A 25,489-nucleotide genomic window follows, 5' to 3' on the forward strand; every position below is an offset into this window, starting at 1 on the left:
TGTGACATATATCTGATTTGAAGATCTCTATCATCTCTTTTACTGTCTCATCTCAATAATAAAAAAATGAGAATAAAACCAGAAAAATTAGTTAAGTTCTGTTTATACTTCTTTGCCTTGGAGAAAAACAGTTTCAAACAATCAGATGTTTGCACATAACAGCCTGGTTGCTTAAAAAAAAAAAAACACCAAAAAAAAAAAAAACCAAACATTTCAGGAAGTATTTTTAGATAAAATTAATCTTCTGTAAAGTTCACATGCAGAAAATTTACCCTTTTGTGTCTTAATAAGCAGATCTAGCATAAAATGGAAAGATTAATCAGAAAAGCTAATTTTATTGCATGTCAAATATTTCATTCTGGAACTACACTGAGATTGGAGATGTCTGGATCAAAGTAACTGTAAAGCAATAGGTAAGAAAGACTGCAGGCTAATTATGAAAGATCAGGAATGAATTGTTAATTTATTTGCCTTTGTAATTCCATCTAAGCTAAAAAAAAATGCACTACTGAAAAAAAAAAAATCCACTTGCACAGCAGGAAAGCTCTTGATCCTAAAGATCTAAACTTTTTTCAAATGCTTAAAGCAACCTTTATTAAGCTATAATTATTTCTTAAGTCTCTGAAAATGTTCTACTTTACAGGGTTTAAGTGACTGGTAAATCAACATCCCACACACCACTCAAACCAAGTTGACACTTGTTGCAAAGTCCCTAAGTTAAAAATCAAATACACTATCACAAGCTGAGTTTTTCCACAGGCGTTAGTGGCACTGTGAGAATCCTTCACATTTATTTTGTGAAAGGGTCAAAATAATTTCATATGCATTACCTCTCTGACAAATAATGTCCACAATTGCTTCCATTAACAAATTTACAGTACAGCGTGCATTTTCCCAAATGATGCAAGAGTTAATCTTACATGATATTTTTAAAATTCTCTTTAGATCAGTTTGTCTCAGTCATTCTTCAAAAAACAAGTAAATTGAAAGCCTGATTTAAATCTACAAAAATAACCTGCCGGATAACCGAAAGGCAACAACAAACAATACCTAAACAGGACATTTTCCTTTTCTACCATCACTACTTTATTTGGTTTAATATCTGAATAGAGGAAAAAAGGTGACAAACTGTTGCATACCTGTGGAACTTCTGTAGAACTGTCTCTATCTGCACTGCTAAGAATAGCTTCTTGTGTGGCTTGCCTTCACCTTTGAAGAAGGCTGTCTTGCAGTAATTTCATTTTTCAGATTTCAATAATGCAGCAAAAGTAATATGGAAAACGGTGGCTCCTTATTGCACGTAAGTAAAACAGAAATAGATGGCACAGATTAAGAAGTGACAAAAAAAATGTTTATGTGCACCAAGTGTTCTTGTTACATGCTAGCACACAATTTAATAGCACATTTTTCAAAACTCTCAGCTGCAAGAGAATATCATGCATATTTGCACTGCATATTTTCTTCACTGGTTGAAAAATAAAAGGAATATAAGAACTAGAATATTGGAGACCTCAATCAAGATTCTGTTGGATAACATCACAAGATGAAGTACTTTGTATTCAAACAAGCATTTGAATTAAAAAAAAAAAAAAAGCCACCTAAAAACCTAATGTAATGTACTTTGTACACAGGGAACTCTTTGCCCTTGTAGCTATTCCACAGAAAGAGATTTATAGTGGAGTCACTCTCAGAAATATAATGTACTTAGCAACCGCAAAGCAAGAGCACCACTCAGTGGAACTACCAGATAAAACAATACTGGCAAAGCCAAACTCACATATTCATACTACAGCAGTAAAACCAGTTCTATTAAGACTAAAATATTTCTCAGAAAAACTGTAGGTGAAAAAACTGCTAGCTTCAGTTCATATTACAGAGACTATAGTTTAAAATTCTATCCTTAATAATGTTTATATGCTGACTCACTTTCCCACATACAATTACTAAGTTTTCATTACGATAATATTTCTTTCCCAAAAATACAAATTATAATTCCAAAAAGGAAGATGTATGGCCATAAACAAAATCTCTTTAAAATTTGGAACCTAGTATTATTTTTATTTAATTCACAAATCTTTATGTAAAGTTACATAATGTGGAAAACAATTGCACAACCAGGTGCTGACACACTTAACAACAGTTATTTCTTATGCATAATGACCAGCACTGAAATTCCATTCTCTCCTTATCAAAAGATAGAAAAGATGTATACAAGCTGTCGACAGCTAGATTACTTCAGGACAGACTACGATAGCTGTGGAACTTCAGATATTGGAAAGGAAAGCCAAAATTTTTGTAACAATGCATTTTTTTTTTTTACTCCTCTGTATGCACTGTGAAGCCATCATGAATCCAGATTGTGTATACAGTGACTTGCCTAATGGCCTCTTTTTCTGTTAATATATACCCAGAACTCTGACGAAAGAGGGAGAGGTGGATAAAGTAGCCATGGATAAATGTGGATAAAGGACCCATGTTCAGGGTAGTCAGGCACTGGAATGCACTGCCCAGGGAGGTGGTGGAGTCACCGACCATGGGGGTGTTCAAGAAACGTTTGGATGTTGTGTTGAGGGATATGATTTAGCTGAGAAGTATTGGTGATGGTTGGACTGGATGATCTTTTAGGTCTTTTCCAATCTTGATAATAATTCTGTAATTCTGAATCCTAGCAGGCTGCATCTGTCACTAGCTTGTTTCAGACTCGTCATCTCAATACAGAGTTTTTCAGTATCACTTACAACAATTTAATTCCATCATTTAGTCTTTTAATTCATAAGCATCTCCAGAATAACCACAATTTTTCTTTGTATGGGCAAAAACACTGAAGCCTGCTTGTGTGACATCTGAAAGTGTTACTTAATCTCACCAGCTTATACTCACAAATTAAACTGACAGAGCTGCTGAGTGCAGCTGCCCAGGGGGATGTGGCAGTGTTTGCTTTATGGTAAGAGGTCATGACTGCCACCATCAACAGCTCTAGGACATGTCAGCAGGAGCCTCTCTTGCTACTGAAGAAGTTAAGAACTGAATGTTGTATCTAATCCTGGTTTTACTTAACTAAAAATTGAGTTAGGTTTCACTGCTTTTCCTACATTTCTGCTAAAGTTAAACTCTTTCCCTGATACCAAATCCTACTTTAAACTTCAGCTTCATGTTGTTATTTGGAAACCCTAGGACAGGCAATCAAAACGCTATGTGACAGAAGCACAATAGAAACCAAAACATAATTGATAGGATGAACTCAAGATATTTTTTCCCTAAGTTTAGCCTGTTGAAGTTGACATAATTAAGAGTAAGCGACAATATGACAATATATACTGACAGGCTAACTTTGATTCCACTCCTCTTATGACAGCACTGACTAGGGACACTGAATGAAGAATACACTCAGACACCAGGTAGAAGAACCTTGATTTGTTCTGACATTGCCTACAGAATGAACAATAGATCAATGGACGCCGAGTTACCCACTGCTTCAGTGATCCAGCGTGAGGGAAATGAAAAAAGAATAGTGAATAAATAACTAAAAAATACAAGAGAAAGGAAAGAGTAGAGACGAGATTTTTTTTTTTAAATAAAGCCAGCTAATATTGAAGTTAAAAGATTTTTTTTCTGTTACCTGGAAAAGAACGATGAATATATTCCCTTATAAAGTTGAATGCTTTATATTAAGAAATAGAGAAATAATATAAATACAGGTTTCTAAATCTAAATGCAAAGTTAAACCTCTACTCTTCACAATTATTTCCTACTTTCAGAAGGAGACTTTAACACATTTCGTAAGATTTGTCAGCTGGACACATCTTTAAAATGTCAGCTGCATTTCCACCTGCATAAAATGCCAGAAAAGGATACAAGATATCCCTGGCTCCATATATGGCATATATAAATGACTTTCAATTTTTCATTTCCCAATAAAAGCTTAAAATACAAAAAAGAATGTTTGAACCTTTTTACTTTCACTATTTACTTGCTGAAACAGGAAAGCTTTTAAAAATGAGCAATGAAGGAGTTTTGTAGTAAGGCCCATGGCAAGTGCTGCTGAAGTGTTTCGAGGGGTACCAGGTCTGGACATTAATTTTTTTCATAGCAGCCTGTACGGCACTGCATTTTAGATCTACACCTAAAAAAGTGTGGATACCACACCAATATTTTATCTACCACTACAGTGTTTGTACAGCATCACTCTGCCTCCCCAGCATATAGGCATTTTACCAATCCAAAGATGTATACTTGTTACAATAATTAATAATTGAAAGTAAAATGATCGGAGAGAAAGTTATCCAATTAGGGTTTATTTGAATCTTTACCTTACTACACAAATTATTTTGTAGCATAAAATGCTGGGCAAACTGAAGACTGTGAAGAGAGATTTTCTAAGAACACAGCTATTACTGTAATATCTGTTTAAGCATTTGAGGAAGAGTCACAAAAAAAAAAATTTCCAGTAAACTGTAAATCCCAGTATGTTTCTCCTTTAACCTAGTCATACATCAATTAACATTTGTGAACTACATGATCTCCATAAAACTGCTATTTTTAAATAGACTTTGCTACAATTCTCATTTATAATTTGGCTCCTGAAGTTCACTAATACAGTCAGGTTAGCACAACATTTCATACAAATAAATAGCCAACAACTAAAGTTGGTGAAGTTTAGTCTTTTACCAGGGGCACCTCAAGTTTTCCCCTCATGATTTCTACTCAGTGAGGACTTCTGCACACTCATAGCAAATCTTCAACGGCAGTTTGCTACAGGATTGGGCCTGGTGCTGACACATACAATGTCCACACTTATGGGACAAGGGAGTAACACTCACAGGTTATAAAGTTCTCACGGGGACGGATCCCACTGTCCCTACCGGGAAAGTTGTCCCTGCTTCTACCTAACAGACAGCAAACCCATAATTAAAATATCTGCAGATGCTGGTCCTGCCAATGGCATAGCAGGATTCACGGCCTTATTTTTCCAGGGTTCCGCTTTTTCCAGGGTTCCACTTTTCTACACTGGAAATATATCCATACCTGGCATAACAGAAAACCCTAAATAAACAGTGAGAAGTGCATTTAACAATAATAATAATAAAAAGCAAATACATATACACTCATTCAGTGTCTTCTAATTACACTAAATTTCTAGGACACAGATTGGTTCATTGGAGAATGCTCAGCACTTAAACACTACAGAATCCGCTTTGGTCACCATAATGCATTACCTGGTAAATTAGTCTTCATAATATCAATGCCAACTTGAAGCTCAGGCTCAGCTGCAAGAACTGCATAATCTCCTTGATGAGAGACGTTGAAGTTGTAATTTGAACAGATATCAAATACATCATTTGCCAAGAAAGGTTTTCCTTTTGATGTCCTTTGCAAGTGTATTTCATTCCAAGGTATACGCAACTTTTCTGCAATTAACTTCCGTATCAGCAGACGACCAGCCTATGAAATAAAATGGATGTGATTCATAGAGTACTATGCTACGTGCAAAGTATCTGTGGTTGCTAGAAAATCACCTGCCCAATAAAACATGGCTTTATTATTGCCGATACAAAGTAGGAGTATATTTTAGCCTTATCATTTAATTTCTCCTGTTTATAAAAGCCTCTGTCAAGTAAATTTAACCAAAAGAGTTCATCAGACCAGAGTACAAAATACATTTGTTATCAGTCAGCACAGAGGCAACACAACACCCAATAAAAAGCAGTTCCAGCCTAGAAGTATCACATAAAATAGTTCCTTCTCTACCTTATTTACTGACTTAGGATACTTTATTGCAGAGATGAATATTTTATATACCACAGTGAACAGTAAAACCGTCTCAACAGCTTTCCTTTCAGTATATTCATTCAGTTACTTAGGTGCTAAATGAAACTCTGAACAGCTAAATATGATGAGTAACTTCTTCGAGACTAATTAGCAGAAGTCTGCACTACTACATTATGTGGGGTTTAAAACTTGAATTATCTAGAACAGCTTTATTCTCTTACACATTACACCATTGTCATCATGTATAGTTTCGAGTACGTTGATTGTCTCCTAACTTAACATCACGACACAGAACCTGTGCAGCCTTTCAGAACAGCTACCAACAGCAGACTGCCAACGTCCCTTTTTCCTCCTCAGTGAAGGTGTTTTTAATTAATACTTTGTAATGCATTTACGTCACCGAAATGCCCTGGCAAGGCCTATTTTCCTACGAGAAATCAGAAATCTGGGCAATACTGCATCTGCAGAGAGGCAATCGCGTCCCCACAGCGAAGGCCCGGTCCTGGGGTCTCCAGTGGCGGCACAGGGGGCTCCTCGGCGGGGCGGCCCCCGCTCACGCTCCGCCCCCCCGGGCAGGGCCCCGCCACCGCAGCAGCGGGGGCGAGGGAAGCGGCCGGCTCCGGGCACCACGGCTCCTCGCGTCCCGCCCCTGGACCAAGGCCGCCAGCCCCAAGGGAGGGGAAGCCGCCCCCCGCCCCCTCCCCCGCCCCCGCCCAGCAGGTACCAAGGCGGCCTTGGCATCGCGGGCAAAGACAAACTGGCCGATGCGGTCCTTCTCCTCGGGCTGCACCAGCCGCGCCGCCAGCAGCCACTCCCGGCGGCAGGGGCGCCAGGCGGCGCAGGGGAAGGCCCAGCGCACGCTCCCCATGGCCCCCGCCGCGCTCCCCAGCGCCGCCCAACGGCGTGACTGATCGCTGGGGGGCGGGGGAGAGGGACCCATGGGAGCCACGGTGGCCAATCCAGCCTCAGAGTGCCTTGTGAGTGACAGCGGAATGCGCCATGTACGGACTTATCAGAGGAAAGGCGGTGCCTGCAGCTGAGCTCCACCCGCGGCATCATCGGCGAGCCCGGAGAGGAACCCGCTCGGCAGGATGGGCGGGCTTTCATCTGGATTGAGGCCCGGAGCAACCATTCAGAGTGCAAGAAGCGGGAGAATGACATCGGAAGGAGCCAATCTGCTGGCGACGCTACTGCAGAGGGTGGGCTAGACTGGTCGGTGAGCTGCTGGTGTTGGCTGCAGGTGGGTACGCGCCGTTCGGAGGGAGCGCTAAGGGAAGGGCTAGCTCTTCGCCCGTTCCGGAGGGGCGGCAGCGCTAGAGACCACCACATCCCGTAGCCAGGTCCCACGGTCGCGCTGCGAGATGAGGGAAAGCCCTCTACACCATCCTGCCTGTCCCGTCGGAATTAGTCCTCCCTTAGAATGAACGGAGGCGCCGCAGGGCGCATGCGCGGGCGGACTGGGCATGCTCAGTAGCGACGCGGAGGCCGCTGCCCTTCCTCTGGCGGGCGGGGCGAAGGGCGGAGGCGATGGTGGCGGGCGCTGTCTCAGGGCAACGCTGCTGGGCTGCAGGGGCGGACGGGGACCTGCAGCGGCGGGGATCGGGGTGGCAGTGCGCTGGGGAGGTTGGGGGTGGCTGAGAACCCCGGCCATGACCAAAAGAACGTCATTTCCTTGTAACTTGTGGCAGCCCCCGGCTTTGTGCGTGACAGGGCCGCGCTTATGCCGTGTGTCCGTTGAGGGTTCTTCGTGGCACCGTTATCGGTTAACGGCAGAATGATTCCCCCGGTGTCTGTGGCCCCGTCGTTGCCCCCATCCATGCTCCTGGAGAACCGTCCCGGCCCCTGGTAGAGCTACCGGGAGCTGTAGCAGCGGGGGTGGCCTCTGTGCCTTCCCTGGAGTTGCTGCTTTATACTGACTAGGGCAGAGGAGACAATTGTTCACACACCAGATGCAAAATACCGCATCAGTCTACTTTGATTCTGGCTTCCAAAGCATATGTTCAAACAAAAGCCCTTTCTATCCTATGCTCTTTACTCTGCTAAGAACTGTAATAGTTGTCAGAACTGGATTCCCGTGTGCCCTCAATTACAGGCCATCTGTAAATCATCAAAAGGTAATAACTTTGTTCGCCCTTTGGTTTTGAAGTTGGGCCATGGCTAAACATTTAGAGTCTATTTGAAAATTTATGACCCTTCTTCCTGTTTCTTGCCTTTAGAAATATTTATGCTTTAACCGTTTATATTGATCATGTACAAGTGATGCAAAAAATATTGAAAATTGCATTATTTCATCTATTTCTTAGAATCTTTCATTGGTTTTTTTTGTTGTTGTTGTTTGGCATTCCCAGCTCCTTGTTAATGTGAAAAAGTGCTGTTTGTACACAGGCCAGAAGAACTACTGTCTTTCTGCCTAAAGTATGTCCCAGTTATAACTGAGAATAGGTTGGTCTTTGCAAAATATTTTATATGCAGAAGTAACATATAGGGGAAAAAAAAGTGTTTCAGCAAAGAATCAGTAGTGTAATTCACTTTTAAAAAATATTTTTAAATATTATTCCCATTTTTCCTCAGGACTTAGTCAAGCAAGGGATGCCATACATACTCCCTTATGTACTACCCAAAGATAGACAAAGTTAACTGAGAGCAGAGGAGGATTTAGCACAGTCAGGAAAAAAACCTGGGAAACTGCTATTCACCAATATGAAATTGTAGCCGAGGCTTACATTTCAAGCATTCTATTCTGCACACTTTGAAGAGGAAATTGTGTCCATATCTATATTTAGTTACTGATCCGTGATAATAGTAACGGAATGTGGCTCTTGCCTAGTTCCAAAAAAAAAAAACAAACGCTCAGGTTTGATTAATAGGTTTGACATGTCCATGTTTTCTACTTAGAGAGATGTAAACATGTAGCAGGTTTTTTCATTGCAGGATTTATTTGTTTGTTTTTTTTTTTTTAAATAAGCACCAATTGTAAGTGCCAACTGAGGTTCAAGAGGCACTGTATAATATGCAATATGATTATGAATGTATTAGATATAAAGCCACATTTTAAGTAAAACATGCTATGATAATAAGCTATGCTAAATTATTCTAGAACTATGCTCAATAGTGTATGTATGCTTTGAAAAAAAAATATTTTAATGACATACAGAAATGACAGACTACTGAACGCAGTAAAAGCAGAAATTTCATCTTCCAGAATTTGCAGTTATTATTTACACTGGAATAAGAAGTGGAGCATGGCATTTAACTTCCATTTCTTTTCTGAAAATGAAAATTACAGTTCTTGAACTTTTCTAGCTAAGAAAATAATTTCCAAAGGAACGTGATGAATTTGAGAAATTTAGCTTTAGGATAAAATCCAGTCAGTTTGAGTTCTTCTAAGTGATTACTTTCTTTATCTTAATGGATTCATGTGTTTGAGAGGATTCTAAATGCAATTAAAGATCATTGCTTGCAGAGGGGGAATCTTCCACTTTCAGAATGCCTCCAGGAATAGGTGCAATTTCACTGCTTCCTACTGGTACCATGCTGGGGGTTTTATCATGCTGGTTTTTTTCAGTGACTTCTAAAGACCCCAAAGCTTTAAAGTCTCTGTGTCACCTTGCCTCCTTAGAATACTGTCTCAACATATATTATTGATAAATGCCACTTTTGTGGATTAAATGTCTCAGAATGTCACATGGATCTTTTCTGATTGTTTAAAAATGACTGACTGAATATTAATTTTCTTTGAAGTTCAGTTATTTATGAAAAAGCTATGAGACTGAGTTGCATTGACATTTCCAGGCAGGAACCTGGAATTCTGTTACTGTCTGTTTTCAATCTTAGATAATCAATGAAAGTCAAACCAAAAATGCAACATAAAAGTACAGCACTTTGTACTTAGTATTTGTACTTTAGTTACATTTCAATCCACTCTTATCTTTTTAGTCATCAATTACAAGTGTCATCAAATCCTTTAGACACCTGTTCCATTCATATTCATCTTGCTGAATATTAAATTAGGTGCTGTTAAATTAGATGTGTAGTGGGAAGTGGTGTCTTTAAAAATTGTTAACAAATTACTAATTTCTCCTTTGAATAGATAAGGAGTGAAAATCAGCTTGATGGGTGTATAGTAGACTTAATAATATAATACTTATTTTTAAAACTAGATTTTAAAATGCTGACCTTCACCTTTTCAAAACTTAGATTAACTATACAGTTAAATTTTGTATGAACAAAAAATCTAAAACTTCTCTAGAGAAATGTGTATAATTTCTTTATCTTCGTTGGTCTTAATTCTTTCTTCCTTGGTACATAAAGTATGCTGTAAAATACCAGTATTTAAGATTTCTCTTTTTTAAAATCCTTCTGTCTAGTAAGACATAGTATTAAGTTGGGAGAAGACTAAGTGACAAAGGTAATGTTCTCTTGAAAGAACAATTTATTTCTCGTAAGATATCTGCTAAGAACTATTAAGAAAGAGTATTCTGGTTTTTTTTTATTGGTGAGAGAGTGCTGTACAGAGTGCTGTAGCACAGCTATGCTGTGCGTTGAGATAAAGCGGGTGGATTGTTTTACAGTTGTTTGTAAATAGTAAAGCACCAAATAAAGGTTGAGTTTAGACTGGTTTTGCCAGTGGCTGCATTGGTAGAGGAGAGAACATCTACCCAGAGGATGTTACTTGTACTGTCTAAGTGCGTACATGCCTCATGTAAGATTGGTGTCTGTTGTGCTGGGAACAGTCTCAGGTTTCAGTCCCATTACAAAGGTCCAGTCATGTTTATTGTCAGGCAGGCATGGCCCTAACATGCTTTTTCTGACAAAGTGCTAACTTACGTATACACGATACTTATGTACGCTCAATATTTTTCACAAAACATCCCATAGGCTATTATAAAGTCACATATATTTGTATTGATATTTTTGTCTTACTGTTATAAAGTGATCAAAACAGTGTGGTGTAAGTCTTCTCCAGTGTCATTCTGTACCTTTTGTCCTCATCTGAGGCTTCATGCTCCATTCTTATTACATAGGCCCTTGCCTTCCCATGTTTATTCTTTCCTCTGTTATTCACTTAAAAATAATTGCACATCGTATACCACTCTCAACTTCATTAGCACACCTAAATTTCTGTAAGCGTTTTATCTGTCAATTGCAGCATCTAAGGCTAGTTTGACTTTCAGCAGAAGTGTTTATGTATATACGTACTTTTTATGAGTATGTTCTGATTGATGCTCTGGTGAGAACTACAGTAGACCCTGCACAAACAAAAGTTCCTCTGCTCAAAGTTCACCCTGCAGTTCTCTTTGTTTTGCTGTTTCAAATCTGATGGAATGGATGTGAACACCATTTCTAAGAGGCATATTGCAGTGGTTTTGATGTAGTGTATGCCTGTTGAGATATTCTGAAAATGGCTGTCCTGTATGTTTTTGGATTCCTATATTTTAACAGTATGCTGTGTTTACAGTCTCTTAGTGTAATATCTAGGATTCAGCAAACATCCAGGTTATGAAGTTGATACTCAAAAGGGCACCTGGAATTCCTGAAGGATAAGGATAAGTATAAGTAAATAAATTACACAGTTCAGCTTCTTCCACATACAGAATTGTAAGTACATTGAAGAAGGATTGTTGATGGCACCGACTAAAAGAAAATCTTTATAACTGTGTCTTATGATTGTCTTTGGAAAGGGAACATTAGCATTGGTGAACTAAAAGAACTCCTCTAGAAATTCAGTGAGTGTTTTTGGCAGCTGTTTGCTTGGTGTGCAAGTATTAAGGTCAGTTAAGCATTTTCTTATAGCTCTTTACCAATAGATTAGATACTACTAATAGGAATGTGTGTATATCTCATATTTTGACCATGGGCTTATCACACTTCTCTGTGTGCTTGCCTGGCATCAGTGTCAACGAGCTCATTATGTTCTAGGCTGCTCCATCCCTTGTCGACTTGGGAAAAGCACAGTGTTAGAACACAGAGGTCTTGTGAACAGCAAAACTAATGAGAGCTGGGTCTTTATTCATGGACTTCATGACAGACAGTAAGAATGCTCTTACTCTCAGAGCTCCGAGGTAGTCCCTTAGTTCATCCACTGTAGTGACCAAAATTACTTACCATTCCCAGCCTCCTTTTGTTCCACCGCTGGCTGCTTTCTGGCCATACATAGGCTGGTCATTTCTTGCCACTTAACTATCAGATGTGCAAAATGCCTTGCCCCTCAATTCGAGATCTGCACAGATAGCTCTGAGAGGTACATATGTCTCCCCAAGCATGTATTATGTGGGGTTAACCTAAATAACCTAAATAACTTTGTGTGAGGGATTTCAGTGATGGTCCGTGTAGGGCCACTGTGGGAAATTGCAAGCTGCACACAGCTGTGAGAACGTGACCTTGGAGAGGGGAGCTAGGAGGGTTGTTATCTCAGAGAGGGGAGCTAGGAGGGTTGTTATTGAGCAGTATGTTGCTGTTATCCAGGAACCACTGTTAGGCAGCAGGGCACATACCTGGCAGGCCTTGCTGCATGCGCTGGCCACGCGTGCACCAGCACCTGGTCAGTACTCTTCCACTGAATCTGCTGAGGGTATAAACAGAGGCGGTTCGGAGCGAAGGAGAGAGAAAGGACTCGGAGCACACTCTACGAACAACATGGGATGCCCTCAAGGTGCTGCGTCTACCTCCCTTCTCTGCTCTGACCCCGCTGATCATCATCCTCCTGCTCGGCGGTGTCTCTGGCTTAGTTGGGTTGGTAAGACTCTCACAAAGGGAAAACAATATGCTGCTAACTGCTTATGCTAGGAACTGTAACTATAATAGAGCAATAAATACTGTTGTGCTTTTAAATATCATATGCTGGGTGAACTTTGTGCATAGGAATCCTATGAACCGGTTACAATAGCCAACCAGGCATTTGTTAGTATAAGATGTGTCAACCTTCAGTATGCAAGCAGAGAAGTTTTGACAAGTGGTAGGATACCTTGAATTTCATCACATCACAGAACACATTTCATCTCACTGCAGGCAATACGCAGTCACACACACCAGTACTCAGGGTCTGATGTGTCACATTGCGGGAGATGCTGGAAGGCTGGTTGTGCGACAAGTACCCACCTAGGTCAGATGATGGAAGAGGGCTTGAGTATATTGCCTTTGCCTGCCATGATAGGAAGCTGTATGGCACACAGCCCTGTGTTAAGAAACAAAAGCAGAAGATCCCAGCTCTAATGAACCTCTGTTGGAGTTTGGTTCTTGGTAATCCACATAAACCAGACTTTGTAATCTGGAATTCCAAAACTGGCAAATATAAGGAGGCTTGTTGCCCAGTTTTCCTGAACTCCAGACCTACACAACATAAGTCTATACTCTCTATGTTTTCTACCCTTTTTTTCAGTAACTTGATCAAATATTTATAAATATAACTATTGATTAATTCATATGGCTTTGTAGAAGAATTCATGAAATAATTATAAATGCTAGTTGGCCTTGTTTAACATACAAAGATTTAGCTGAATTGTTAAGATATTTTGGAAGGCTCTAAAATCATCAACAGATTGCTATATAAAGATGAATATTACTGAAACTAGTAATTTTACCTACAGAAAGCAAGTAGTAGGTTGGAGCTTACTGTAGAAATTACATGTGAAAGGAGAAATACATCTACTATCTATTATCAATTCCAGAATTTTGTGGAAATGTTTACATTTCTCCTTTAGAAGAAGTCTTACTTTACTTGATGCCAAATAAACTTTGAAATTCACTTACTTTTATTTCAAGTTTCATTCAATTGTGGGAAAGAAATTTTACTGAAACAACTTTGCTTTTGAAGATTCAGTCTTTTGAGGAACAGACTTTCAAGTTCATAAGAAAAGGGTATTCTAGAGAAATCTGATATTCAAAAAAAGCTTTGTGATTTATGGAAGTTGGGATTTATGAGGGCATACATTGTCAGAATAAATGGTGGTCTTGTTCTTCTATATTTTCCTAGTTCCTCAGGCTTAGAATTGAAAGAATGAATACGTGAGATTGCCTGGCCATGGGAAGGAGGAGATGCCTGCTCCAAAGGTGCCAGTGCTGGCAGCAAGATCAATGGATCTCTTCTATTCTGGGAGACGTAGAGGTTTATTTGTGGTTAGACCTACCTGACTAGATAAAGTATAGATCAGTCTGCTATGAAAGTACCTCCCATGAAGAAGACTGCCTGATGGCTTAGTTTGCTCTGAATGTATCACATTATCAGATAAGCCTTTTAATGAAATTAAAAAGCAAAACAAATATTTTTCTGCTTTCTGGGTTTGGCTTGGAATTTTTTATCCCCTTTGTCAATTCAGGTGGGCCATTATCTGTTGCTAATTTTAATTGGAATTGTGGAAGCAGAATCCTGCCATAGAAAAACCTTGGAATGTTTCCTTAACTTTTAAAACAGTCAAGCTTGACTCACATTTGCAGTAAGGGCAGTTTATGCACCTGTAGCACTATAAATAGCTCTTTATATAGGTTGAAGTTTCTTTATGTTGTCAAAGTGGAATAAAATATTTTTAATGTAAAAAATAGTGAAGCCCAACTTGCCATACAAACAATACACTTCAGTATAGGGATTTTCAGCAGAAAAACTTGGCTGCTGAAAGGAACATTGCATTGTCTTCAATTTAAATCAGTTCTGAAGCCAGCTAATTTATACCACTGTAAATGAAGCTCACAGTGTGCAGCATAAGTTGTAAGCAAACATACAGCTTCATAGTAAGATGTACAAGATAAAATCCGTATCAATTGACTAAACACTCAAAGTTGCACTGTCACCAAACTGCCTCTACATGACCCTGTTTGGGAAGCCCTAGCAATCCTGTGATTAGGCCAGGCTGTTGGTGTTTGTTTGTATTCTGTTATTTTAGTCTGGAGTGCCTAATGGGAATCCACTTAGAAAGCAGTCCTGTACCCTGCATCTCCATTCCACTGTGAGCTGTAGAAAGACCACTGGTCTGCTTTGAGTTTGGGGGTTTGTAGTATACACATCAGCCATTTGGAATCTAAAAATATGTAAAGTTTTCCTTTTACATCTTTGTTTTCCATCAAATTGTATAAATTTGGGGTTTTTTGAGGGTAAGACTAGTCTTTCTCTTAATCATCATTTCTCTTAAATGATGATTAAAAATTTTAACACACTCCTTGGTGGAGTCCTGTGGACTTTATTGAAAAAATTCCTACAGGTGGGTACTATTTTTAGAGTTCGTAGAATCTAGAATCATAAAATAGTTTGGGTTGGAAGGGACCTTTAAAGGTCATCTAGTCCAATCCCCCTGCAAGGAGCAGGGACATCTCCAACCAGATCAGGTTGCTCGGAGCCCCATCCAACCTGGCCTTCAATGTTTCCAGGGATGGGGCATCCACCACCTCTCTGGGCAACCTGTCCCCGTGTTCTTCCACCCTCGTTGTAAAAATTTTTTTCCTGCTGTCTCGTCTGAATCTACTTCCTTCTATTTTAAAACCATTACCCCTTGTCCTATTGCAACAGGCCCTGCTAAAGAGTTTCTCCCCATCTTTCCTGTAGGCCCCCTTGAGGTACTGGAAGACCGCTATAAGGTCTCCCTGAACCTGTCTCTTCTCCAGGCTGAACAACCCTAGGTCTCTCAGCCTGTCCTCAGAGGAGAGGTGCTCCAGCCCTCTCATCATCTTTGTGGCCTCCTCTGGACTCTCTCCAACAGGTCCACCTCCTTCTTACAGACCTGTTGGAGTTGTTCCTTGATACATGTCAGATATTTTACTTTTCAAAGTATGCTATGTGTATATATTTTGCAAAGTAGAAGTTTTTTTTATCAAATTAAATTCAGTGTAAAAGTCACTTATAACACAAATTTATAACTGTGCATAGGACTTACAAAACAAATTCAATGCTGGGAGTGTTTTTGTTTGTCTTATGGTATATTGATTTTTTTTTTTTTTTTAATAGTTAGACTGTAGAATCAATTACTTATTTTTCCATTTCACTTTCAGGAATAGATTGAAGAAACCATGGCCAATCAACGAGATTACATCAGCAGACCTATTTGCAATGGAATTTCTGTTCCTGAAAATAAAATCAATTCCTTAGTGGCTGAAGGTCATGGACAACAAATTCTAAAAGTGCTACAAAAGTTCAGAGAACAAAATACATTTTTTGACTTTAAAATTCTTGTGAAAGATGAAATAATTCCTTGTCATCGTTGTGTACTGGCAGCGTGCAGTGATTTTTTCAGGTAAACCTAGTTTTGGCATCAGTTTGCGGGAAAAGGATTGTAAGTTCTCTGGGAGAGAGGGAAAGAATATAATTACAAATATCAAAAAATAAATCATCACAGCTTACATGTGTCTGCAGAGTTTTGAGCAATGTATTCAAATACCATGTTAAGGATAGCAAAAAAAAAAAAAAAAACCAAAACAAACCTACAGTGTTAGATGCCTAACCGTACCCCAAGTACATCTCTTTGTATTTCCCAAGTGACATGAGGACTCTTTGAATTTGTGGTTCAGACAGCAGTCTATGCTCTGAAATACAAATGTCAAACGATAAGTGCGTGGTTCTGCTGTGAGGTAGAATTGATACAAGTTGTGTATCTTTAAGACTTACCCGTTGCCTGTATCTGTACTTGAAGGTCTGCAGGAGTATTGTTTGATTTTTTTATGGGACAGTCTATCTACTTTAACACATTTATACTGTGAAACATAACAGATTGATTACAAATACATCTTGCATTGAGCAGTTGTGGGTAAATTGTACATTGTTTTGGAATGGGGCTGGATTTTGTCTAAGATGAGTGGTCAGTAGAGTTTGTCTTCAGAAGTACTGAAACATTTTTTCTGAACTACAGATTTCAGCTTTTCAGCATGAAATGGATCTGTGATCTTCCTTCTGGTGCTTAAAGCTATGCATTCTTAAGGGACAGACAGATTGTTCACATACAGAATATTAATTTATGAAGAACCTTATAGAATAATTTAGGTTGGAAAGGACCTTTAAGATCATCGAGTCCAACCATTAACCTAACCCTGCCAAATCCACTACTAAACCATGTCCCTAAGCACCACATCTACATGCCTTTTAAATACCTCCAGAGATGGTGACTCAACCACTTCCCTGGGCAGCCTGTTCCAATGCTTGACAACCCTTTTGGTCAAGAAATTTTTCCTCATATTCTATCTAAACCTCCCTGGCACAACTTGAGGCCATTTTCTCTTGTCCTATTGCTTGTTACTTGGGAAAAGTTACTTGGTTACCCACCTCGCCAAAACCTCCTTTCAGGTAGCTGTAGAGAGTGGTAAGATCTCCCCTCAGCCTCCTCTTCTCCAGGCTAAACAACCCCAGTTCCCTCAGCCGCTCCTAATAAGACTTGTGCTCCAGATCCTTCACCAGCTTCGTTGCTCTTCTCTGGACACACTCTAGCACCTCAATGTCTTTTTTGTAGTGAGGGGCCCAAAACTGCACACAGTATTCAAGGTGCAGACTCACCAGTGCCAAGTAAAGTAGAACAATCACTTCCCTACTCCTGCTGGCCACACTACTTCTGATATAAACCAGGATGCTGTTGACCCTCTTGGCCACCTGGGCACACTGCTGGCTCAAATTCAGCCGGCTGTCTACCAGGTCCTTGTCTGCTGGGCAGATTTCCAGCCACTCTTCCCCAAGCCTGTAGCTTGCATAGGGTTATTGTGGACAACAACCTTGCTAACCTTTTTATTGGTAAGGCTCAAACTTGCAATTCCACACTGAAAGTCTGTTTCCAAATACATTATTTACTAAACAACAAAGCTAAGGAGCTCTAAGAATTAAAAAAGTGGGCTCCTCGAAATGAGTTAATGAGCCTGATTCAGTTGCCCATACATAGGTGACAAGTGTTATTGTCAAATGGCCTGGAGCATTGCATGGTCTGTGGGAGTCTGCTATGTGTGACAGAGGACATAGGCTAGATATGTTCTCAGGACTACTGAAAAAAGAAGAAATGCAGATGAAAAAAGAAGAAATGCAGATGAAAAAAAAACAAGAAATGCAGATTAAATAAGCTACTTCTCCACTGTAGCACTGTAGATTTATTTTTTTTCTCTGACATACAAAACTACTTGCATTTCAAGTGTTCACTGCTTGACAGCACAGAGGTGCTCTGGTAAACAGGAATATTAGGATGAAATAGCTTCCAGTGGTAATTTTTAGAACTGAAGCACATGGTAACGTATATGGCCTTTTCACTATTTACAGGCTTTTTGGGCTAAAATTTGCCAGGAGAGACCTCTCTGTGTATAACAGTTGATAACAGCAGCCATCAAGTTCAGAAGTTGTCCTGGAATGCAAGGCCCATTTATTACCTTCAGGGAATAAAAAGTACCAAGGTCCACTAGATAAATTTTAAAATGAAACACCGTTTCACTTCTTTGGGCTTTGAACTTCCCTTAGTTTTGGTTTAATTGCATAAACTCAAGTTTCAACAACATTTTGCTTCCTACTTGTTAGTTTTTAGAATCAAAGCATTTGCCTAGATTACTGTCCTTCTGGTAGTATTGTTCAGTTGCTACTGCATGTAAATGAAGCTTTCCTAAGCTTCCAGCATCCTTTTTTTTTCAGTCTCTAATTTAGAGATTTGTATCATAGCTCTTGGGTTAGTGAGGAGAGGATTCTAAGGATCGTCATTTAGTATGCAAAAAGGTCTTTGGGACATAAGGGTCTTATTGTAATTTTACTTTCTTGTTCAGGAGATCAGACAAATTCCTGCTTTACCTGATGTTCACTTCCCAAAGAGTATGCTTTACACAGTGATTTTTTTCTCTTTTGCTTCATAAAATTATGGAATTTTAAAATCATATACTATACAGATAGTAATTGTACAACAGAACTGTGATATAATACCCTTTTTTAAGAGGAACTATTTCTGATATATTAATAGTCCAGATTATATACTCTCTTTTGTCAAATTCCAGAGCTGTTGCTAATACAGCCTGCTGCTTAGGCTCTGGGAGGGTAGGACAAGTGGTGTTGCAGTACTGTTCTGTTGCCAGCACTTACTGGCTTGAAAAACCTCAATTATATCTTGCCATGTTAGATTGTGTGCAATAGTTAAAAGTTAAAAATTAATAGTCAGAATTTTAATAAAATTTGCAAAAATCTACCGATCAATAATGCTTGTTCCACAATTTGAACCATTGTCTTTGTATTCAGTCACAATCTACTGTCTGCACAAGTTTCATTGCATGATCCAATCCTATGTCAAAACTTTTTTTTTTTTTCTGACATCTGTCTGTACCTATACATCTATCTATCAACTCTCATTCACCCCTCACTCACTTTTATTACTGAGCAATGCACCTATCATCCATCCTGCCATTTGCTCAGCCTACAGCTTGGAAGGCCTTTTTTAGCTTAATTTTCTGTATTTGTCCACGGTGCATGACCTAAATCAGAAGGCTTTTTTACTGTATATTTTTTAAATCAGCCTTTCTTTTTCAAGCTGTTGAAACTGAAACTGCCCCTAACAATTTCACATTTTCTTTCACATTGAGAGCTGTAAACTTCATCTCTTTCTGTGAAAATCCATACAAAACACAGGTGCTGCTATCATTTTTATGAGCCATCACGTTGAATATGTTCTTATCACCACTCCTTTTTTTTTTCCAACCATATCAAGCAAATGCATTGTTCTTACTTATGAGAACCTCCACACTTTAGATCTATACAGCCTGCCCACTATGAGCCCCTGATTGTCTCCTTCCTCTCACATCAGCGTTCTCTGCTGTTTGCTAGATCTTTAACTTGTGTGTATATCTTCTATATTTTATTCACAGAGCCATGTTTGAAGTTAATATGAAAGAACGAGATGATGGCAATGTTACTATTAGTAATCTATCACCCAAGGCAGTGAAAGCTTTTCTTGATTACGCTTACACAGGAAAAACAGAGATAACAAATGATAATGTGGAAATGCTCTTCCAACTGTCGTCATTTCTTCAAGTTTCACTCCTTTCAAAAGCTTGCAGTGACTTTCTAATAAAAAGTATTGATCTTGTTAATTGCTTACAGTTGCTTTCTCTATCAGAAAGTTACGGTTCCGTCCGCTTATTTGATCATGCGCTAGATTTTGTACAGCACCACTTTTCCTTGCTGCTCAGATCAAGTGATTTTTTGGAGATGAATTTTGAGATATTGCAAAAATGTCTCGAGGCTGATGAACTAGATGTCCCTGAGGAAGAAGCAGTGTTGAAAGCTGTCCTTCAGTGGACCAAACATAACTTAGAAACACGACAGAAGTATCTGCCTAATTTGATTAAAAAAGTGAGACTACACCAGTTACCTGAAAAGACTTTGCAGGACTTTCTACATTCTGAAGAACACTTACTTAAGAGTGCTAATTGCTCAGTATTAATCAATGATGCAGTTAGAAGTGTGCAAAACTTTAGTGGACTGTTTCCAGATGCACGTCCTTCAACAACAGAAAAATACATATTTGTTCATAAAACTGATGAAGATGGAGAAAACAGACATACATTCTGCTACAACATCAAAACAGATCAATGGAAAGAACTACCACATACGCACATGATAGATCTTCCAGGGTCAAGTTTGTCTAGCTATGGAGAAAAAATATTTATAACCGGAGGATGCAAAGGAAATTGTTACAGGACTGTCAGGCTTCATATTGCTGAACCATTTCATGATGCCACTGACCAAACCTGGTGCTACTGTCCAGTCAGCAATGAATTCTCCGTAGTGTCAGCTATGAGAAAACCAAGGACAATGCACACATCTGTTGTAACGTTAAATCAGCTGTTTGTGATAGGTGGAAAGACCAGAGGAGCTCAAGAAACCCGAAGTCTTTTGGATGTAGAATCCTATAATCCTCTTTCCAAAGACTGGAAATCTGTAAGCCAGTTACCAAGAGGTATTTACTATCCAGAAGCAAGTGCATGTCAGAGCATAATTTACGTCCTTGGCTCAGAAGTAGAGATTACTGATGCCTTTAATCCATCTCTTGACTGTTTCTTTAAGTATAATGCTATGACGGATCAGTGGTCTGAGCTTGTAGCAGAATTTGGGCAATTTTTCCATGCAACTCTAATCAAAGCTGTTCCAGTGAACTGTACACTGTACATATGTGATCTCTCCACCTACAAGGTCTACAGTTTTTGCCCAGAAACCTGTGTTTGGAAAGGGGAAGGATCTTTTGAATGTGCTGGCTTTAATGCAGGGGCAGTTGGGACAGAAGACAAAATTTATATATTAGGTGGTGATTATGCTCCAGAAGAAATCACAGATGAAGTTCAAGTCTACCACAGTAGTAGGTCTGAGTGGGAAGAAGTTTCACCAATGCCAAGAGCCTTAACTGAGTTTTACTGTCAGGTCATTCAGTTTAATAAGTACAGGGACCCCTGGTCATCTGTACTGACAATTTGCTCTGGAGAATTTTGAAACTCCTGAGTGAAAAGAATCTATATAAATGCACAAGTTTTAGAACAGATTTTTAGGTATTAATTTACAGATGGAAAAATATGTACTGTTTTGTTTAAATCTTCAGTTTAAATTGTATGCTATAGAATTGCTTTGGGAAGAGTCCATTAAACTGTCGTTCATGCTAGTCATTATATAGAAAGTATTACTTAATTTTATATGCAAGACTTCTCTGTAATTATCTGAATAATTTGCAAAATGATAGTACTTTTCAAAAAAAGCATAGTCATGAGGAATTCATTGTGAAATATGTGCCATTATTTCTGTAATATTTGCAGTTGTCCCAGAAGACAAATTGCAGTGTGAGAAAACTGACTGTGATACTGTTTTCCCTATGTAACTGAAGTTTAAAAGAAATCTACATTAGTGTTGCTTCGTTTAGTTTTTAATATTCATAAACCTGTAAGAGGAATTCATTGTCAGCTTTATCTTATTAGAATGATGTTAGCAAGGGCAAGAGCCAAAGTGACCTTCACAGCATTAAAACCAGGTATTGAACTTGAAGAGACTGATGATTCCTATCATCTTACTTCAGCTCTTCAGTTTTACTTGTATTTCCCCATCCTTGTGCCTTAGTCGTAGCTGTACTTTCTGTTTTCATCCCATTAACTACGGCAAGATAAACTTTGATAACATTGCAGAGTGCGCAAGATTTCTACAAGATGGATGGTTCATGAGGAATCTTTGCTTCTATCATGCTGTTAACTAAAAAAAAACCCCACTTCAGGATGTTTTCTAACAGAAGTGATCTATCTCTGAAGTCTCCAGAGCTACCTACTAAGCAGCCACTAGGCTGCTTACAGCAGCAAGCTGTAAAATAAATTTTAGTTGTTGCTTCGGTTAACTACGGAAAAAGTTTGTATCTTGTCATGCATCAAATACAAAGTTAGAAAAATTAATCCCCACATTTAAACTCGAAGTAAATAATATCTCTGAAGTGAAAGAATTTCTTTTTTAACTTCTATAGTGGTTTAAATTAATTAAAACACTTTAATCTTGTACTTCATGGTAATTTTAAGTGTTAAAATACTTCATGGTAAACACTACGCGATATATCGCTTGATAAGCTTTCAGTAGCCATCTATTATAATGTTAGAGTTGTAATGGACTTTTAATAGTAATCTAGCCATATGTTGTGAAGTAAATTTGATCTCATGCATACAAAGTGTCTGAGAGAAGGACACTGAAGTTTGCTAGGTTTCATAAGTTTATTTGTAATCTTCCACAGCCTGAGAATTTTATTTCTTTCCAGCTATTTTAATAAAATATTGGGAACCCTTATGTTCCATATAAGTATTGTTTAAGGAGTAAGGTTGTATTATGCCAGCCAGGTTCTAAACATCTAAGCACATCTTTCCAAGCAGTTTAAAAATGAACAAAATTTAGTGAGCTAAAACATCTTTCATATGGCTTGAGATGACTGTGGTAAGTGCATTATCACATCACTACTGCATGTGCTTTTTGCAAAACTCAAGCTCAATATTAACGCTTAAAGCTTAATATTGCCTAACAACATACTTCTGTTTTAAACAGTAAACAATGGAAAGCTCCAATTCTGTGACTGACTCTATAATTTGTTATCAGATAGATACCTTTATAAATTTAGATAACATTCATCATAAATATTTTCATAAGGATGTAAATGGAATTATGCACATTTGGAGAACACATTTATAAAGTGGAACCCTCCTACTCAAAAATTTATTTGTATTAAGATGTGTGTCAGTTCTGTAGAAGTAAATAGCTTGTTGTTACAGTATTTCAGGTACTTTCCACATTTATTTTGCTCTTTTCATACTGAGTATCCAAATCATATTATAACTATACTTAGCCAGGTAACCTTTACAATCACCATAGTGAAATGCAAGCATTTTTATATTGGAACACAACTACTTTTTGTTAGTGTAAAGTAAATGTATTGAACAATTTAGGAGAGATGGAGAATACTATTCTTGCTTACCGAAACAGTAGGAGAAAAATAAATAGACATAGGAGAACAGTAATTATAGCATTAATAAGGCTACTTATGGTAGCACAGAGACTTAATTAACTCTTGATTATTGCAATTTGTCACTTCATCACAAACACAAGGCCCAATTATCCTCTGCTTATATTTTTGTGTTGTTTTTATACCCAAGTAATATGAATATGCAATTTATGCAATGAGAAAAGTAACATACTATGCCCACAGTACATGGGTATAAATAGCTATGCAACTTGGAAGATACTAGGAATTGCAAAGTTTTTTTAATTGCCATTGTCATGACCAAACTGCTGGGTCACATAAACAGCAAGTGAGTCGGTCAGTAATTCAGGTGATGCTCTTTCCTCCAAGTTTTTCCTTACAGAAAATTTTTTTTTCAGTCTTCCATTCAGCTACTTGCTATATGTATAAGCCTCTGGCATATGATATCAGAGTGAGCAATGACACTCAATGTGGTAAATTACTCAGTATATATAGTGAAAAACTGAATGAAGCTTCATTTGGAAAATAGACATGCTTCTTTAATATTCTATGCTACATTTGCACAGGAACTAATGTCAGTTCCAAGTTTGACAAATCATTCATAGATTTCAAATGGAGTTGACCTCTCTTACTAAGTGATCAGGAAATAATGTAGTAGTGTCGCTTACTTTATACCATTGCTTAGAGAAAAGTTACTATGAAATAGTAGTGATTCTCTTCAGTTATGTAGGTAAGCCTGTATTACAACTCTCACAGAGGAAAACAGGTCATTTTCCACAATTCCACATACAGAGAGTTAAATCAGATAGCAGAATTCAGTGCAGAAGAAGCGGTGTTAGAAAGTCATGGTTAAAAACAAGGCTTTATGATAGAATTAAGGGCCTATGTTCCAAATCCTGTAATTAATCACTAAAGATGTAAGAAATCTCAGTGAAGTCAACTACACTGCTCAGAAGAATATGGATTACTTGCATGAGTAACTGCTGTAGGTCTGGATCAAACAGATTTTTCAGTCTACTTTATGCAGCTGTTAGGCAATTTAAAAAAAAAAATCACAAAATCAGTGCAAAGTCAATTTTTCTACATCTTTTCTGACTTTTCAAAGCTCACAGTACTTTATAGAAACATACCTTCCTCTAAAAATAGTCGATGACTAGATTAATGATTACTTACGTTTTCACTGAAATGTAGTAAGTTTAAAACAAATTGCATGTAAAGATATAATCTACTATTTGCACTTAAATGATGTAACCAAAACATTTCTAATAGTATTCTATTATATATCACAGAACACATTAAAAGCATGACCAGTATAATATACACAAAGATAGTATATATTGTATGTGGGATTTTAATATCCGGTAATAATTATATTGGATAATTTTTGAAGAATGCTGTCAAAACATTATGGCACTTTGATAATGTTATCACACTGGTTTAGTTGTTATAATAAATGTCAATTATTCAAGTATTTATATTGATTATGTTTGCACAGACCTGATGATTACTCTATTATTTATGTACTAATGAATTTATTTTCTATATTCTAAATATGTTTGTAGTAAGTCAGTTTACTGCTGTTAAAAATTCATTATATTCACAAAACGGAGTAGATTTACTGGGTCAGATTTATTTCTGGTGTTACTCCATGAAGAAAGCTGTACACCTCCTCTGATTAGCAGTAAGTAGTAGGTAAGGTGTAGGCTATAGAGCATGCTGTCAGCAGTTCGTAATGTGGCACCTAATTTTAGATGTTTGTTTGTAGGTGACCAACAGGAGGCAGCATAAGATCTAGTTTAAATATGGCAGACTGAAACGAAGGATATATTTGACAATATTTATAGCTGAACATTATGCTCAATTTACTTTTTTTCCCTTCTAACGTCCAATAAAGCATAGAGATCAGTAACATTTTGCTGCTGCCTGGGCTCTGCTGATATGTGGAAAGTATGATACTACATGTTTGCCGAGATGTTCATTCTCCTGTGAAATAAAAGCACTGAGCAACTGAATCCTTCTCAGGTCTGATTTTTTCAGTGACTTTAAAAATACGGAGTATCAACCGTGTTTCTAATGAGATTAACTAATTTTTTTTCATTTTGTTTTTTCAGCTGGAGAACATTTTGAATGTTAGATGATAACCAAGAATGCAGTTAGCATGCATGAAAACTGCAGTGAGAGGGGTTTTTAAAATTATCTTTGTACCCTGTATTTGTGTATCCTTTTTATAGCAGTTTGCTGCTCCCACACTAGATCTGATTTAGTCTGCTGGAAAGTTCTAAGCTTACCATTGTAAACTACTCATT

General features: G+C 38.2%; 2 protein-coding genes across 3 annotated transcripts in view; one reads left to right on the forward strand and one right to left on the reverse strand.

Moving 5' to 3' along the window:
- The window catches only part of AASDHPPT (aminoadipate-semialdehyde dehydrogenase-phosphopantetheinyl transferase), a 33,304-nt gene extending 26,667 nt beyond the window's left edge, over window positions 1-6,637 (reverse strand). The window contains exons 1-2 of the mRNA XM_086742499.1: window positions 6,494-6,637; window positions 5,217-5,442 (exon numbers count right to left, since the gene is read on the reverse strand). Coding sequence (XP_086598625.1) covers window positions 5,217-5,442; window positions 6,494-6,637 — 370 coding nt within the window. The remainder of the gene's footprint in view (window positions 1-5,216; window positions 5,443-6,493) is intronic.
- Window positions 6,638-6,917: 280 nt separating this feature from the next.
- On the forward strand, window positions 6,918-25,195 carry KBTBD3 (kelch repeat and BTB domain containing 3). Of its 2 annotated transcripts, none has more exons than XM_086739578.1 (3): window positions 6,918-7,009; window positions 15,745-15,986; window positions 19,558-25,195. In XM_086739578.1, the coding sequence occupies exons 2-3, from the start codon at window positions 15,763-15,765 to the stop codon at window positions 21,176-21,178; spliced, it is 1,845 nt and encodes a 614-aa protein (XP_086595704.1). In that variant the 5' UTR covers window positions 6,918-7,009; window positions 15,745-15,762; the 3' UTR covers window positions 21,179-25,195. The 2 variants fall into 2 exon arrangements, with proteins under 2 accessions (XP_086595704.1, XP_086595703.1); XM_086739577.1 differs by lacking the exon at window positions 6,918-7,009 and adding an exon at window positions 7,424-7,883.
- Window positions 25,196-25,489: the final 294 nt, after the last annotated feature.

This window comes from Chlamydotis macqueenii, chromosome 1 (assembly GCF_036417535.1).
Source record: "Chlamydotis macqueenii isolate bChlMac1 chromosome 1, bChlMac1.mat, whole genome shotgun sequence".
Lineage (NCBI taxonomy): Eukaryota > Metazoa > Chordata > Aves > Otidiformes > Otididae > Chlamydotis > Chlamydotis macqueenii.